The sequence below is a fragment of the Athene cunicularia genome (genome assembly GCF_003259725.1).
Source record: "Athene cunicularia isolate RWA chromosome 3 unlocalized genomic scaffold, athCun1 chr3_part1, whole genome shotgun sequence".
NCBI classification, from domain to species: domain Eukaryota; kingdom Metazoa; phylum Chordata; class Aves; order Strigiformes; family Strigidae; genus Athene; species Athene cunicularia.
Window position 1 is genome coordinate 5,103,077 of NW_020799097.1, and position 11,997 is coordinate 5,115,073.

The 11,997-nt window shown below is 39.7% G+C and overlaps 1 protein-coding gene across 1 annotated transcript; it reads left to right on the forward strand.

Moving 5' to 3' along the window:
- The first annotated feature begins 467 nt into the window (after positions 1-467).
- On the forward strand, positions 468-11,673 carry LOC113478174 (cysteine-rich venom protein TEL1-like). Its single transcript, XM_026845115.1, is given in 9 exon segments — positions 468-578; positions 580-646; positions 3,723-3,784; positions 5,779-5,898; positions 6,383-6,470; positions 7,528-7,673; positions 8,382-8,476; positions 9,986-10,074; positions 11,020-11,673. Coding segments are annotated over 9 exon segments (789 nt in total). The 3' UTR covers positions 11,031-11,673.
- The last annotated feature ends 324 nt before the right edge of the window (positions 11,674-11,997 follow it).

Below are 11,997 nucleotides of genomic sequence, written 5' to 3' on the forward strand. Positions count from 1 at the left end.
GTTAGTGCACTCAATAATCTTTTAATCTTTACCCAATACTCGATAAAAGTTACAGAAATATTCTTGTCTCCCTCTTTGACTTTTACCCTGTAGGACTGATGTAAAGAAACCATAGCATGAACAGGGACTTGACCCATAACTCTTTCTACTCCCATGGAAATATCAATAGGCAAGATTCTGTCTTGGTTACAACAGTGTCAATCTGGAGACACCTCAAGAGCCAGCTGAGTTGATTTGCATTTCTGGAGATTAAAATCAAGTTTTACTACAACTGGATGTGTCAATCATTACCAGAGAGCCTTCGTACCTGGCATTCATTCCCACTGAGTGCTGATTTCACTTGTGAGAAGCAATACACACAAAACTCATTTCAGGGTATTTCATCTCTTCCGGTACAAGAAGTAAGAGGAAATAAAAATGGAACACAAACAACCAACCTCCTTCTTAGAAGAATGCTCACTTGATAAATGTGTTGTTCTATCTGGTCACTATTTGAATTTTTTAATACCTGTGACGCTGAGTCACCTTATCCTATCAGGAAACAGAAGAGCTATATATCACCCTCCAGTGAAGAACCCTGCCTGGTCATTTCCACAACCACCCGAAGAAGGACGAAAGAAACTTGTGATCTTCCTGGAAACAAAAGGTAGAATTTACATTGCTTTGTTTGCTTAAAGAATTGCAATGTTTTTCATGTATTAAAATGCAACCCATTGTCAGAAGACTTCCTGAACATTTAGGGCAATCACAAGAAAGAGGATTTTATTTGGTGAAAAATAAGGACTTCATAGACAATAGTGTAACACAAGCTGGAAAAAAAAGGGAAAGAAAATGGATGAGTGATCAAAAACAGATGAAGAGCCACCTGCGTGCAAGAAAGCAAGTATATTGGTAGATTATATCTACAGAGAGAAAGAGACAGAGACAGACGGAACATATTGAATTGGATATATATTCAGTTCTGTCTATTATATTGCTATATGTAGCTATCACCACTTATTTTCAGAGTGGGGAAATCACCACCTTGTGCAATTTGCCACTCTTGTGCAAGGTGGCTGGTAAGTAGGACTCTGTGCAACAACGCTCTCCAAGTTAAATGACAATTTGTGTTATTCCGTTCCAGGTCTTTTTCAACGATAGTAAAAAATAATGGGGATGGGTTTTTTTAATGGATATTCAATTGTATGAATAATTTAGGATACACCTTTTTTTTTTTTTTTTTTTTTTTCTTTTTTAACGTGATGACACGGGAAAAACATATTCACACAAGTTTGCTAAACTCATACAAACTAGGGATGCTAAAGCACCATCTTTCAGTGGCAGATCCCTGTACACAGATGGAGTTGCAGGAAAGTCAGTAAGACTTGGCACATGTCCTGATTTATGTTTGATTGAGGGGGAACAGGGGAGGGGGACAGAGAGACTGATTTTAGGACCAGTGCCTAGAAATTAATGCAGAGCAATTAAATTTACATCTCATAAACTATAAGCATTTGGTTGAAATCAGTGGGATTGCCAAAAGTATGTTAATATCTTGGAGCAGGAAATCCACTGGGTCTTAAAAAGCATTCCAATGGCATTTTGAAATTTGTATCATGTATTAAATTACCAATTATATTTAATTGTAAGTTAATTCATAGAAGATATTACAGTGAATGAACACTTTGCCCATGCCTTTAAGTTAACTTCTTCAGTTTGGTTTGCAAAATAGAAAACTTCACAATTTCAATGAAGAGTTATTTTTCCTTTGAAACAAATAAATTTTTTTTACATGTTTTAGGTGCAAAAAGAGTTGTTTTCTATTTGCATATCATCACATTTTGCACTCAAAAGACATATTTTTGCTTGTAACTTGAGTACACTAAAAATAACCCCCACCTCTATTTACTTTCTACTTAGAAATTAAGTAAAAAGAATAATTTTTTCATGTTATTGGGGGTATAATTTTTTATTGCTAAATATCTAGGTCATATACTCTGCAAAGTTTTGTAATGACTCTAAGAAGTAAGTGATGGAAAAGTTAGTAAGAAAGAACTTCTGCGATCCTAAAGCACTTCAAGGAAGCATAGGTGATGTCAAAATGAAACATGTGACATAAGGCAATAACAAGAACAGGAAATCAATGACTTATACTGTTAATTACCAGAATGTTTTTCCCCTGGATCAGCCAGATCTTTCCTCAACTACAAGTGCTTGGAATGAGCCACAGTATTTTGAAGGCTGTGAGAGTTTAATTGTACAGATGTGGCCAGTCTGTCCAGATTTTTGGCCTCTGAGCTACAGCTACCCATAGTCACGGTCCACTTCATCGGGCTTTGCTCTTTAGTAGAGCTGGAGCAGCATCCCTGCCTGCAGGCTGGGGACTGTGCATTGCCTCCAGTGCAATGTAAGCAAGCTGGTGAGGAAAATGGGCATTGCTGTACTGTTTAGAAAAGGGTGATTTTTTTTTTCTTATCCACGTGTTTTCCACAAGCTGGAGCACCTTGTGTTTTATATAAATTGATTGCCTTGAGGTAAAAGGGCTTTGCTGAATATGAAAAGATTAACAAACCCTATTGGCCTTTCCCCAAGAATAAATTAAAACCGAAACCAGCAGCCGCTCAAGACCAAATAAGAAGTTAAGCTAATAACATATCTCTGTGGCAAGATGTCCATAAATTCCCTTGGAGTAGGAGGCTGGGACAAGTGCCAAAATAAGTAAATTCCACTCTAGTCACCTGCAGGCTGCTCAAGGTAACTAAGCAAAACCAAGATGAATGTAACTCCTATAACTGATTGCAATCAGACACCTGAACTTTGAAGTGACCCACATTACCTCCTGGATCACTGTGTTGGGATGGTATGGTTCTTTGAGCCTCCTAAGCAAGTAGAGTCTTGGATGGAGTCCAGGATCTGGTGGTTGCTTCTTCAGTTAGAGAAGGCTCGTTTCCGTTGTCATTCCATGTTACCTGTAATATAATCAAGAGGCTTCTTTAAAAAAAATAAAACAAAAAAAAACCTTTCTGAAACAAGTCTTTCCCAGGACCAGCACTGATTAATTTTTGTGCCAACCAGTTCTGCCCCAGCTCGTGTGCAAGGCTTCATGGTTCACGTGCTGGTCGTTAAGTAAGGGGTTTGAAACCTGACTCAGACACCTAAGTGTAGACGTCTGCACATGGGCTGAGTGTCTAATTCCCCTTTCAACCAACACAGTCCAGTCAAAGCAGGCGATGGGGAGCAGGGGAAGTATCATAGTAACAGACACAGAAACAAGCTAAAAGCTGCATCCCACCCCAGCTGTTCCACAGTGTGGCAATGAGCAGAAGGCTTCCTACAGTAAGGGTACCATGAATGTCCTCCTGTACCTGGAATTCTGGTGAAAATGTTTGTCCAGGATTACAGTAGGAAGAATGAGATGTACAGAGTAGTTGATTCATAGAAATTTGGAAGTGCAGAGGGGGAATGAATTCTACTTTTTAACTTCTAAAAATGGAGGAGGAAAGAAGGAGGGAAGAAAAGAAAGAAAGAAAGAAAGAAAGAAAGAAAGAAAGAAAGAAAGAAAGAAAGAAAGAAAGAAAGAAAGAAAGAAAGAAAGAAAGAAAGAAAAGAAAGGAGAAAGGGAGAACACTACTTTGCTACTTGAGTAAAAAAACAGGAAATACACAGGAGAAAGATGCATTATGTATTCAGAGAAATGAAAGCTCCTTAAAAGATTAATTAAATCCTCACTCTTCTGTTTTCAGAGATGATTCTGCCGGTGTTGTTCCTGTGTCTCACAGCTATGTTGCGTCTGTCCACTGGCGAGGTAGGATGCAACCTTTGTAATCAGAAAATCTGGATGGGACCTGAGGCATTTGTGGTCTGACTGAATATGGCTTTTCCTATGCACACTGATCACAGAATTGTGGAATGGTTTGGGTTGAAAGGGATCTTAAAGATCAACCAGTTCCAACCTCCCTGCCCTGGGCAGGGCCACCTTCCACTAGCCCAGGTTGCCCAAAGCCCCGTCCAACCTGGCCTTGAACCCTTCCAGGGAGGGGGCAGCCACAGCTTCTCTGGGCAGCCTGTGCCAGGGCCTCACCCCCCTCACAGGGAAGAATTTCTTCCTTACATCTAATCTAAATCTGCCCTCTTTCAATTTAAAACTGTTATTCCTCATCCTATCACTACACTCCCTGATAACAAGTCCCTCCCCAGCATTCCTGTAGTCCCTTTAAGTACTGGGAGGCGGCTATAAGTTCTCCCCGGAGCCTTCTCTTCTGATGATGAACAACTCCAACTCTCAGCCTGTCCTCACAGGGGGGTGCTCCAGCCCCCCGAGCATCTTCGTGGCCTCCTCTGGCCCCACTCAAGCAGGTCCGTGTCCTGCTGCTGTTGGTGCCCCCAGAGCTGGACACAGCACTGCAGGGGGGTCTCATAGAGCAGAGTAGAGGGGGAGAATCCCCTCCCTCGTCCTGCTGCCCACACTGCTCTGGATACAGCCCAGGACAGGGTTGACTTTCTGGGCTGCAAATGCACGTTGATGGCTTATAGTCAGTTTTCCATGTACTAATATCCCCAAGCCCTTCTCCACACGGCTGCTCTCAATCCACTCATCATCCACTCATATGCAGAAAGAGCCTGATTAGATATCTAGGAATTGGAAAACATTTATCATTGAAGTCTGTTTAAATTCAAACCAGCAGACTGGTTCCACACTTGCACATGAAACCTTCTACAGACACAGTGTTATTTACGAGCTGGGTCAGAGATAAATGTATTTTCCAGAAGTTCCCGTACATAGACCCTGTGATCTAGATCTCCCAAAGACCCAGCCCTATACCTGTTATTTCCCCACAGTTTTACAGGCAGCAGTTACCCAACTCTCTCCCTTTCTCATCCTACAGCTGCTGAGATATGTGCCTCTCCCTTTATTCACAGTCCCATCCTCTCAACACATATCACTGATTTCCCCAAACAGCTACACAAACTAACATACTCAAGGCACACTTAAAGTGGTTCCTCCCAACCCATACTTAGTGTGAAGCTTGAAGTTTGCTACTTCCGCTTCAGAAACACTAATGTGACTGAAGGCTTGACTACATTCCCCCCTAGTTCTTCAATTTCTGTTCTTCATGCTGCCATCTAGAAGACTAGTGAGAATGGTTGCAAAGAGAAGGCTGAGTTCTTCGCATGGCTATTTTTTAATTAGAAAACATGTGAAAATTTTGAGAAATACTGTGATTGGAAGAAAATCTATAGCATGAAAAAAAAATAGGCACAATTTTTGTTCAGTGGGATGTCCTATTGAAGTACCACAAGATGTCTATGATGATCCTGTGATAAAAGAAGAGGTTCCTTCAGGAATAAAGCATTAATAGGCATGCATAAAATACTGAAGAAGGGGAACGTGTCATAAGCACATTCATGTCTTCAGCTGATTTTTAGATCCTATTTACTCAAAACCTCATGAAGGAAAGTATAATAATACTAAAATAAATCTAATTTACTTGACTAAATTTAAGAATCTACAGGCACACAAGGCATTCCAGATAACTGAGCAGAGGGTTGGCAGATATGACACAGGAACCAGTGTTATTACTGCTCAGCTCTATGCTGTGGAAATACTGAAAGTGTTTCTCCACAAGGAAGCACCGCTAGAGATACTTAGGAGAAAAAGCATATCACAGTACCTCCTCCATCACAAAGATCATCCCTTTGGTTGATAATAATATTTTGGTATTTTAATATTTCCTAGACAGGATTCAGGATTTAGTTACATTCAAATCAAAAAGAAATATAACATGTTTTTCAACTTAGGAACCTGAAGGTTTCGATGCTCTGTCAACTAGCAACGCAGATCAGCAAAAGCTGATTATTGACACACATAATACCCTCAGGAGAGGAGTAAAACCAACTGCCAGCAACATGTTGAAGATGGTAAGTTATGCTGTATATCTATTTTTAATGAATAACAGACTCTTTGAGAGACGCAGGACGGTATGAAAGGTCACATTATTTTATTTAACCACAAAACCACTCTCCAGACCTTTCCTAAGGATTGAGCATGGCCAGCACCAAGAGAAACAGAAAGCTGGGCAGGTGGAATAAAAGTCTGGAAAATTTTATGGTGCATCAACAATAATGTCTATTTCTTTTGGAGGGAAAAGAAGAGGAAAAGGATGACGCATGGCATTGTTAATTTCTTTCTGATGCCTTCTTCATCAGTCTTCACAGTTTCTATTCTACTGGGTGTATAAGATTGTTCCTAACCACCCTACCCCAAAAAAATGGAAAGAAAAGGACTTTGTATATGGTATTTTTCTGATGTGATGTGATGTGATAATTTCCACATGTTGTTCCTTCATGACAGGTTATTAATTGGTACATGTCTGAATGACTAATATTTTCTTCTTTCATTAAGCTATGGTGTCCTCCGGCTGCAAAAAATGCCCAAAACTGGGCCAATCAATGTACTTTAAAACACAGTCCCGCTACGCTGAGGAGAACCAGTAAGTGAAGCATGAGTGCTAGCTGAATAATGTCATACATGTTATTGATGTGACGCGTTGGGGTTTTGTTGGGTGGGGTTTTTTTTTGAGGCACCATTTATATTCAGTGTGATTTTGTTCGTGCATGGGACAAAGGCAAAATTCTAGATATAAATCTGTCCGGTGAGAAAAGTACAAGCCCATTCTCATCCTAATTGCATCTGTTTTACGTAAGTATATCCCATTTTCTTCAGTAGGTAAAAAAAAAAAAAATCATTATGAGAAAACATATTCTCTCAATCTTGAATGTGCTGGATGAAACTGTCTGGGGAGGAAGAGGCAAAGGGTGAAGGACCAAAACTGGCTGGTAGTGCTAAGAATAAATTCTAAGACAAGACTCAGCTTTTAAATCCCATGGTAGCTTTCAACCTATAACTATCTTGGAGGCTCATATAAACACTTCAATAACTGGATATTGAAGTTACAGCTATACTTTGCTGATGGCCATGGTCAACGTGACTGACTTCTGTCTATACGGTATGTAAGATGTGGACTGTCCTTCAGTCTCCATACTTTGTGCCTAAAAATCAAATCCTCTGGTTCTTCCTAAGGTGAATCCCAGGTGAGAACTAATGCATACACAGTAGGGTTGTACCTGAAAAAACAAACAAACAAACAAACAAAAAAACAGTATGAGGATATGTACCAGAAGTAAGTTTTGAATTATTAGGATTTTCCCAAGATTACTGAGCTGTGACCTAAATAATGACTCGGTTGCTAACTTTCAAATAGCAAAATTACAGTCATGAAACTGTCGTGTACATATGCAGGTGTATCTACAGACATGCAGAAGGTCTGTCAACAACCAGACTACCAGCCAAACAGGCTAGTGATGCTGCAAACTGGGCCAGTGACAGCTTCAGTATTGACAAAGGGTGATGTCACTGAACTGGAAAAAAACCCACCACCCTGCTGTCCCATCTGGGATGAGAACTTCCATGGAAATCATATTACCTTTTGCTGTCTTTTTCTCACAGGTGTATCCTTCATGTATTTCTCAGTACCTTTCTCTTTTCAGCTGTACAATGTGGTGAAAATCTCTTCATGTCATCTGCCCCTTACTCATGGTCAGACGTTATTCAGGCCTGGCACAGTGAGGAGAAAAATTTTGAATATGGAACTGGAGCAAAAACCCAAGATGCTGTGATTGGTCACTACACTCAGGTAAATGCAACTTTTTTATACTTCAGGCTGAATAAATCAATATCTATATGTTATCTAAGCAATTTTTACCCTCTCTAAAGAGAGTAAGATGGAGACATGAGAGTTATTCTGACAAAACAAGATTAAATATTTCAAAGTAACAGAATTAAAATGAACATAATAGGCTAAGTGTCTTTACAGAGGTATTTCAAAACATCAGGAAAAAACAAAGGGAAGAAACTTGTTTGTTTAACGTCAGAAAATTGCTCAGACACTAGCATCTGAAAATTGCTCAGACAGTGGAAGAACAGGGTTATTAAAGTATCAGGAAGGAAAAATAAATAGGTTTATTATATTCTATAGAGTGCCATTGACTCACAGATTTTCTAGTTGGATAATGGCTTATGATAATCTCCTCTGTTCACCTACATGAAACAGAGTTTGGAAATTTTACATCATGACTCTTACATCTTCTTCAAAAATTTTAATTGAATGAAAACACATAATTGAGACAGTTTAACTCAAACATTTTATATAAATGTACATCCTAATTGTTTTTTGTTTCAGGGGTGAAAATGGGGGAAATTTTTTTTTTTCCAGCAAGGTGGGATTTATATTTTACTATAAAGGTTAAATAAAGTGATTTAACTTGGTTACAAATGTTTCTGTAATGTATATTGTACTTAAACTGTTTTCAAATGTCCATGATTTTTCTTCTTATACCTACAGATGGTTTGGTACAATTCTTATCAAACTGGATGTGCTGTCGCTTTCTGTCCCAACAGTACATTTAAATACTTTTATGTCTGCCAGTACTGCCCCGCGTACGTATTGATTCTGATTCTGGAACTTATTATGTTATCATAATTAGTCGGGAGATGGTGAAATTTGTAATAGGGCACATCACCTATAGCTGAGGAACAGGTTTGAAGAGCGCACCAGGAATATGAAAAGACAGAAACATACTCATCAAAAGAAGTGTCAAACAAGCAAAAAGGATAAAACTCATAAACGTGACACTGATTTTCAGATTAAATTTAATTTGCCTAAAAATCCTAATTTTCATCATACTAAATGACAAATATTTTCCACGTTCTACTTGCAATCTTGGTCCAGAAAGGCAAATCTATATGTACACTACAGTGAAGACTATCATTATTACAAAAAAATTTAGTGGGAATTTTAAGGCAGAGTGATGATTTCATAAATGGTCTAAAATTAATTTTCACATTCCCATTGTAATATATTGTGGTGGGCTGACCTTGGCTGACCACTCTATCAATCCCTCTCCTCAACAGGACAGAGGGAGAAAAAATATGACAAAAAGGTCATAGCTCAAGATAAGGGCAGGGAAATCACTCACCAGTTACCAACACAGACAAAACAGACTCAACTCGGAGAATTAATTTCTTTCCAGTTAAAGTAGGATAATGAGAAATAAAAAACATCTTCTGCCCACCCCTCCTTTCTTCCTGAGCTTATCTTCACTCCTGAATTCTCTATCTCCTCCTCCCGAGCAGTGGGGGTGATGGGAATGGGGGTTGAAGTCAGTTCATCACGTTATCTCTGCCACTCCTTCCTCCTCACTCTCTTCTCCTGCTCCAGTGTGGGGTCCCACCCATGGGAGACAGCCCTTAACGAACGTCAACATGGGTCCTTCCCACAGGCTGCAGTTCTGTGTGAACTGCTCCGGCGTGGGTCCCCCGCGGGGTCACAGGACCTGCCAGGAGCTGCTCCAGAGTGGGCTTCCCACGGGGTCACAGCCTCCTTTGGGCACCCACCCGCTCTGGCGTGGGGTCCCCCACGGGCTGCGGGTGTGTGTCTGCCCCACCGTTCCCCTCCATGGGTGCAGGGCAGAGCTGCCTCCCCATGGGCTGCACCACGGGTGTGGGGGAATCTCTGCTCCAGCGCTGGATCACCTCCTCACCCTCCTCCTTCACTAACCTTGGTGTCCGCAGAGTTGTTCTTCTCACATATTCTCACTCCACTCACTGGCTGCAGTTTGTACCCTTTCCTAAATATGATACCAGAGGCACGACCACCGTCACAGGCTGGCCCAGCTTTAGGCAGCAGCAGGTTCAACCTGGAGCTGGCTGGCACTGTCTGAAAGAGGGGCAGCTTCTGGTCTCCTCACAGATACCCCCCCTGCAAATTCCCCCTCCATCCCACTACCAAAACCTGTCTGGATAAACCCAACACATATATAAAAATTGTGACATTGTAACCAACAACTGAGTGAAAGTTAATATACGTATGCATCCATATAATTAAGTTTCATTCTCAGATATGCTATAGTGACTTTATAGCTTACGTTGGCAATGTTGATGTTTCAGAGGGAATTTAAGAAGTTCAATTAACACACCTTACAAAGCAGGAAAACCCTGTGGTGATTGCCCTGATGCTTGTGAGAACGGATTATGCAGTAAGTTTTAAGCGTTTTAATTGTGTCTTGGGGATGATTGGTGCTTTAGAAAAATACCAATTAATTTATGCAAATGTAAAGTTTTTGAAATTATTTGTTCAAATATAAGGCCAAAGGCATTATTACAAACCGGCACTTCACCATGGTAGCTGCTTTACTTAGGTGTGATGACTTGTTGGGTGAAACCAAAGAAGGAGTCTATGATAAGGGTGGGCAAATGTTAACCAGTGGTTGGTTTACGCTGTGACACAGATACCCTCCACCTCACGGATCAAATATTCATATGGCCTAGATACCTCCAATCAAGATGACAATGTCTGGGTCTCTACATGGAAATTTTCATGAATACTCCCTAATGTAAGAAGATGTAGTGACTGCAAGTGAGGTCAAACATAAGTTTACACCAGTCTGAGCCCTAGATTTCCAGTTGCAGTTTATATTCTTTTCCATACACGGGAGAGGCAATTCTCAATTTTGAATCTAGGAAATGTCAGGGAAGGAGTGGACTTCTTTATCTTTTTGTCTTTTTCTTCCTTTGAACCATGGTGGCTGATCAAGTAGCCGTAGCAGCACACTTGATAAGAGCAAGCAGCAGATCTGAGTTTTAAGAATTCTAACAGAAAATAAAAGCTTATGGGCTGAGTCTCATAATGCAAGATTTAATTTTAATCTTCTCTTATGGAATTAACCTAATTCTCATCATGGGCTGCAGTACAGAGGAAGAATCTCTCCAAACACCTTGCATGTTCACTGAGCAATCTCCTTGAAAGACCTAAAAAACTGTATGTGTGGTCAAAGGGCTTGGATGCTGCTGTGGAGTAAATGGCAACAAAGAGGAAAAAAATACAGAGAAAAGAAATATTGATGAAAAATTATTCTGAAAGGAAATGCTGAAGGTTTTAATTTTCCATTTATGATTAATTTTGTGTTTCAATTAATTTTCAGCAAGTCTTTGAAAGTTTGAAGATGTTTATTCCAACTGCTTTGGCAAAGTTTCACGGATGTACCCATAGCTTCATCAAGTTCACTGCTCTGCTTCCTGCCAATGCAAAACTGAAATAAAATAACAGGCTCAACATTTCCCTTCCCGGACATCTAGCTCCTTAGTGACTTCTTTCACAGAAACAAATTCTATCCTTCCTCTCCCACATACACAGGACTAACTACAATCCAGAGACTCACACAGAAAAAGCTGTAGGAGGATGTATACATTCTATTAGTGTAATGGTCTTTCACATAGAGGAGATCTTAATGGAAATTTGGCATTTGGGTACTAGATATATTTAATGACTCTCTTATCACATCTTTATTTTCCAAAAATGTTATTTAAGAAGCATTGTTTAAAGTTCTGTGGCTCCATATATTTCATATGTTCTCAGCATAGATGGATGGTCCTTTGTCATGAAACTAGTCTTAACTTGATCAACAATTTAAACAATTGCACTGTCAACAGGATCAGAAGATAAACAGGGTTGCTTGAAATATGGAGTTCTCAAAAGGAATTAGAAGAGCAGAGCAGTCTCCATTAGAACTATTTTAGTTTAGAATCTGGGTCATTTGCTGACATACATGCTGACATTCTATTGTAAAATGGTCCGTCGTAAAAAAAAAAAAAAAAAAAAAAAAAAAAAAGTCAGGCAAAAAAATTTCCTCTAGACTCTCTTTCAGAGAGAAATGACCATTAGCATAAATAACATGCAATACCCACTTCTGTGACCTTTGGGAAGCAGGTGTTTTTCTGTGCAGTCAACTGTGGGACTAAATATTATTTTAGTCTCACAATAGCTTCACATTCCAGTCCTCTTTTAGTAAAGAAGCTGCTGTCATAATTAATATTCCAAGTCCCAGGAATTATTTGCCACAAAACAATTTCAACACACATTTCTGACTCATTCATTTCAGTGACAATTTCAACACACATTT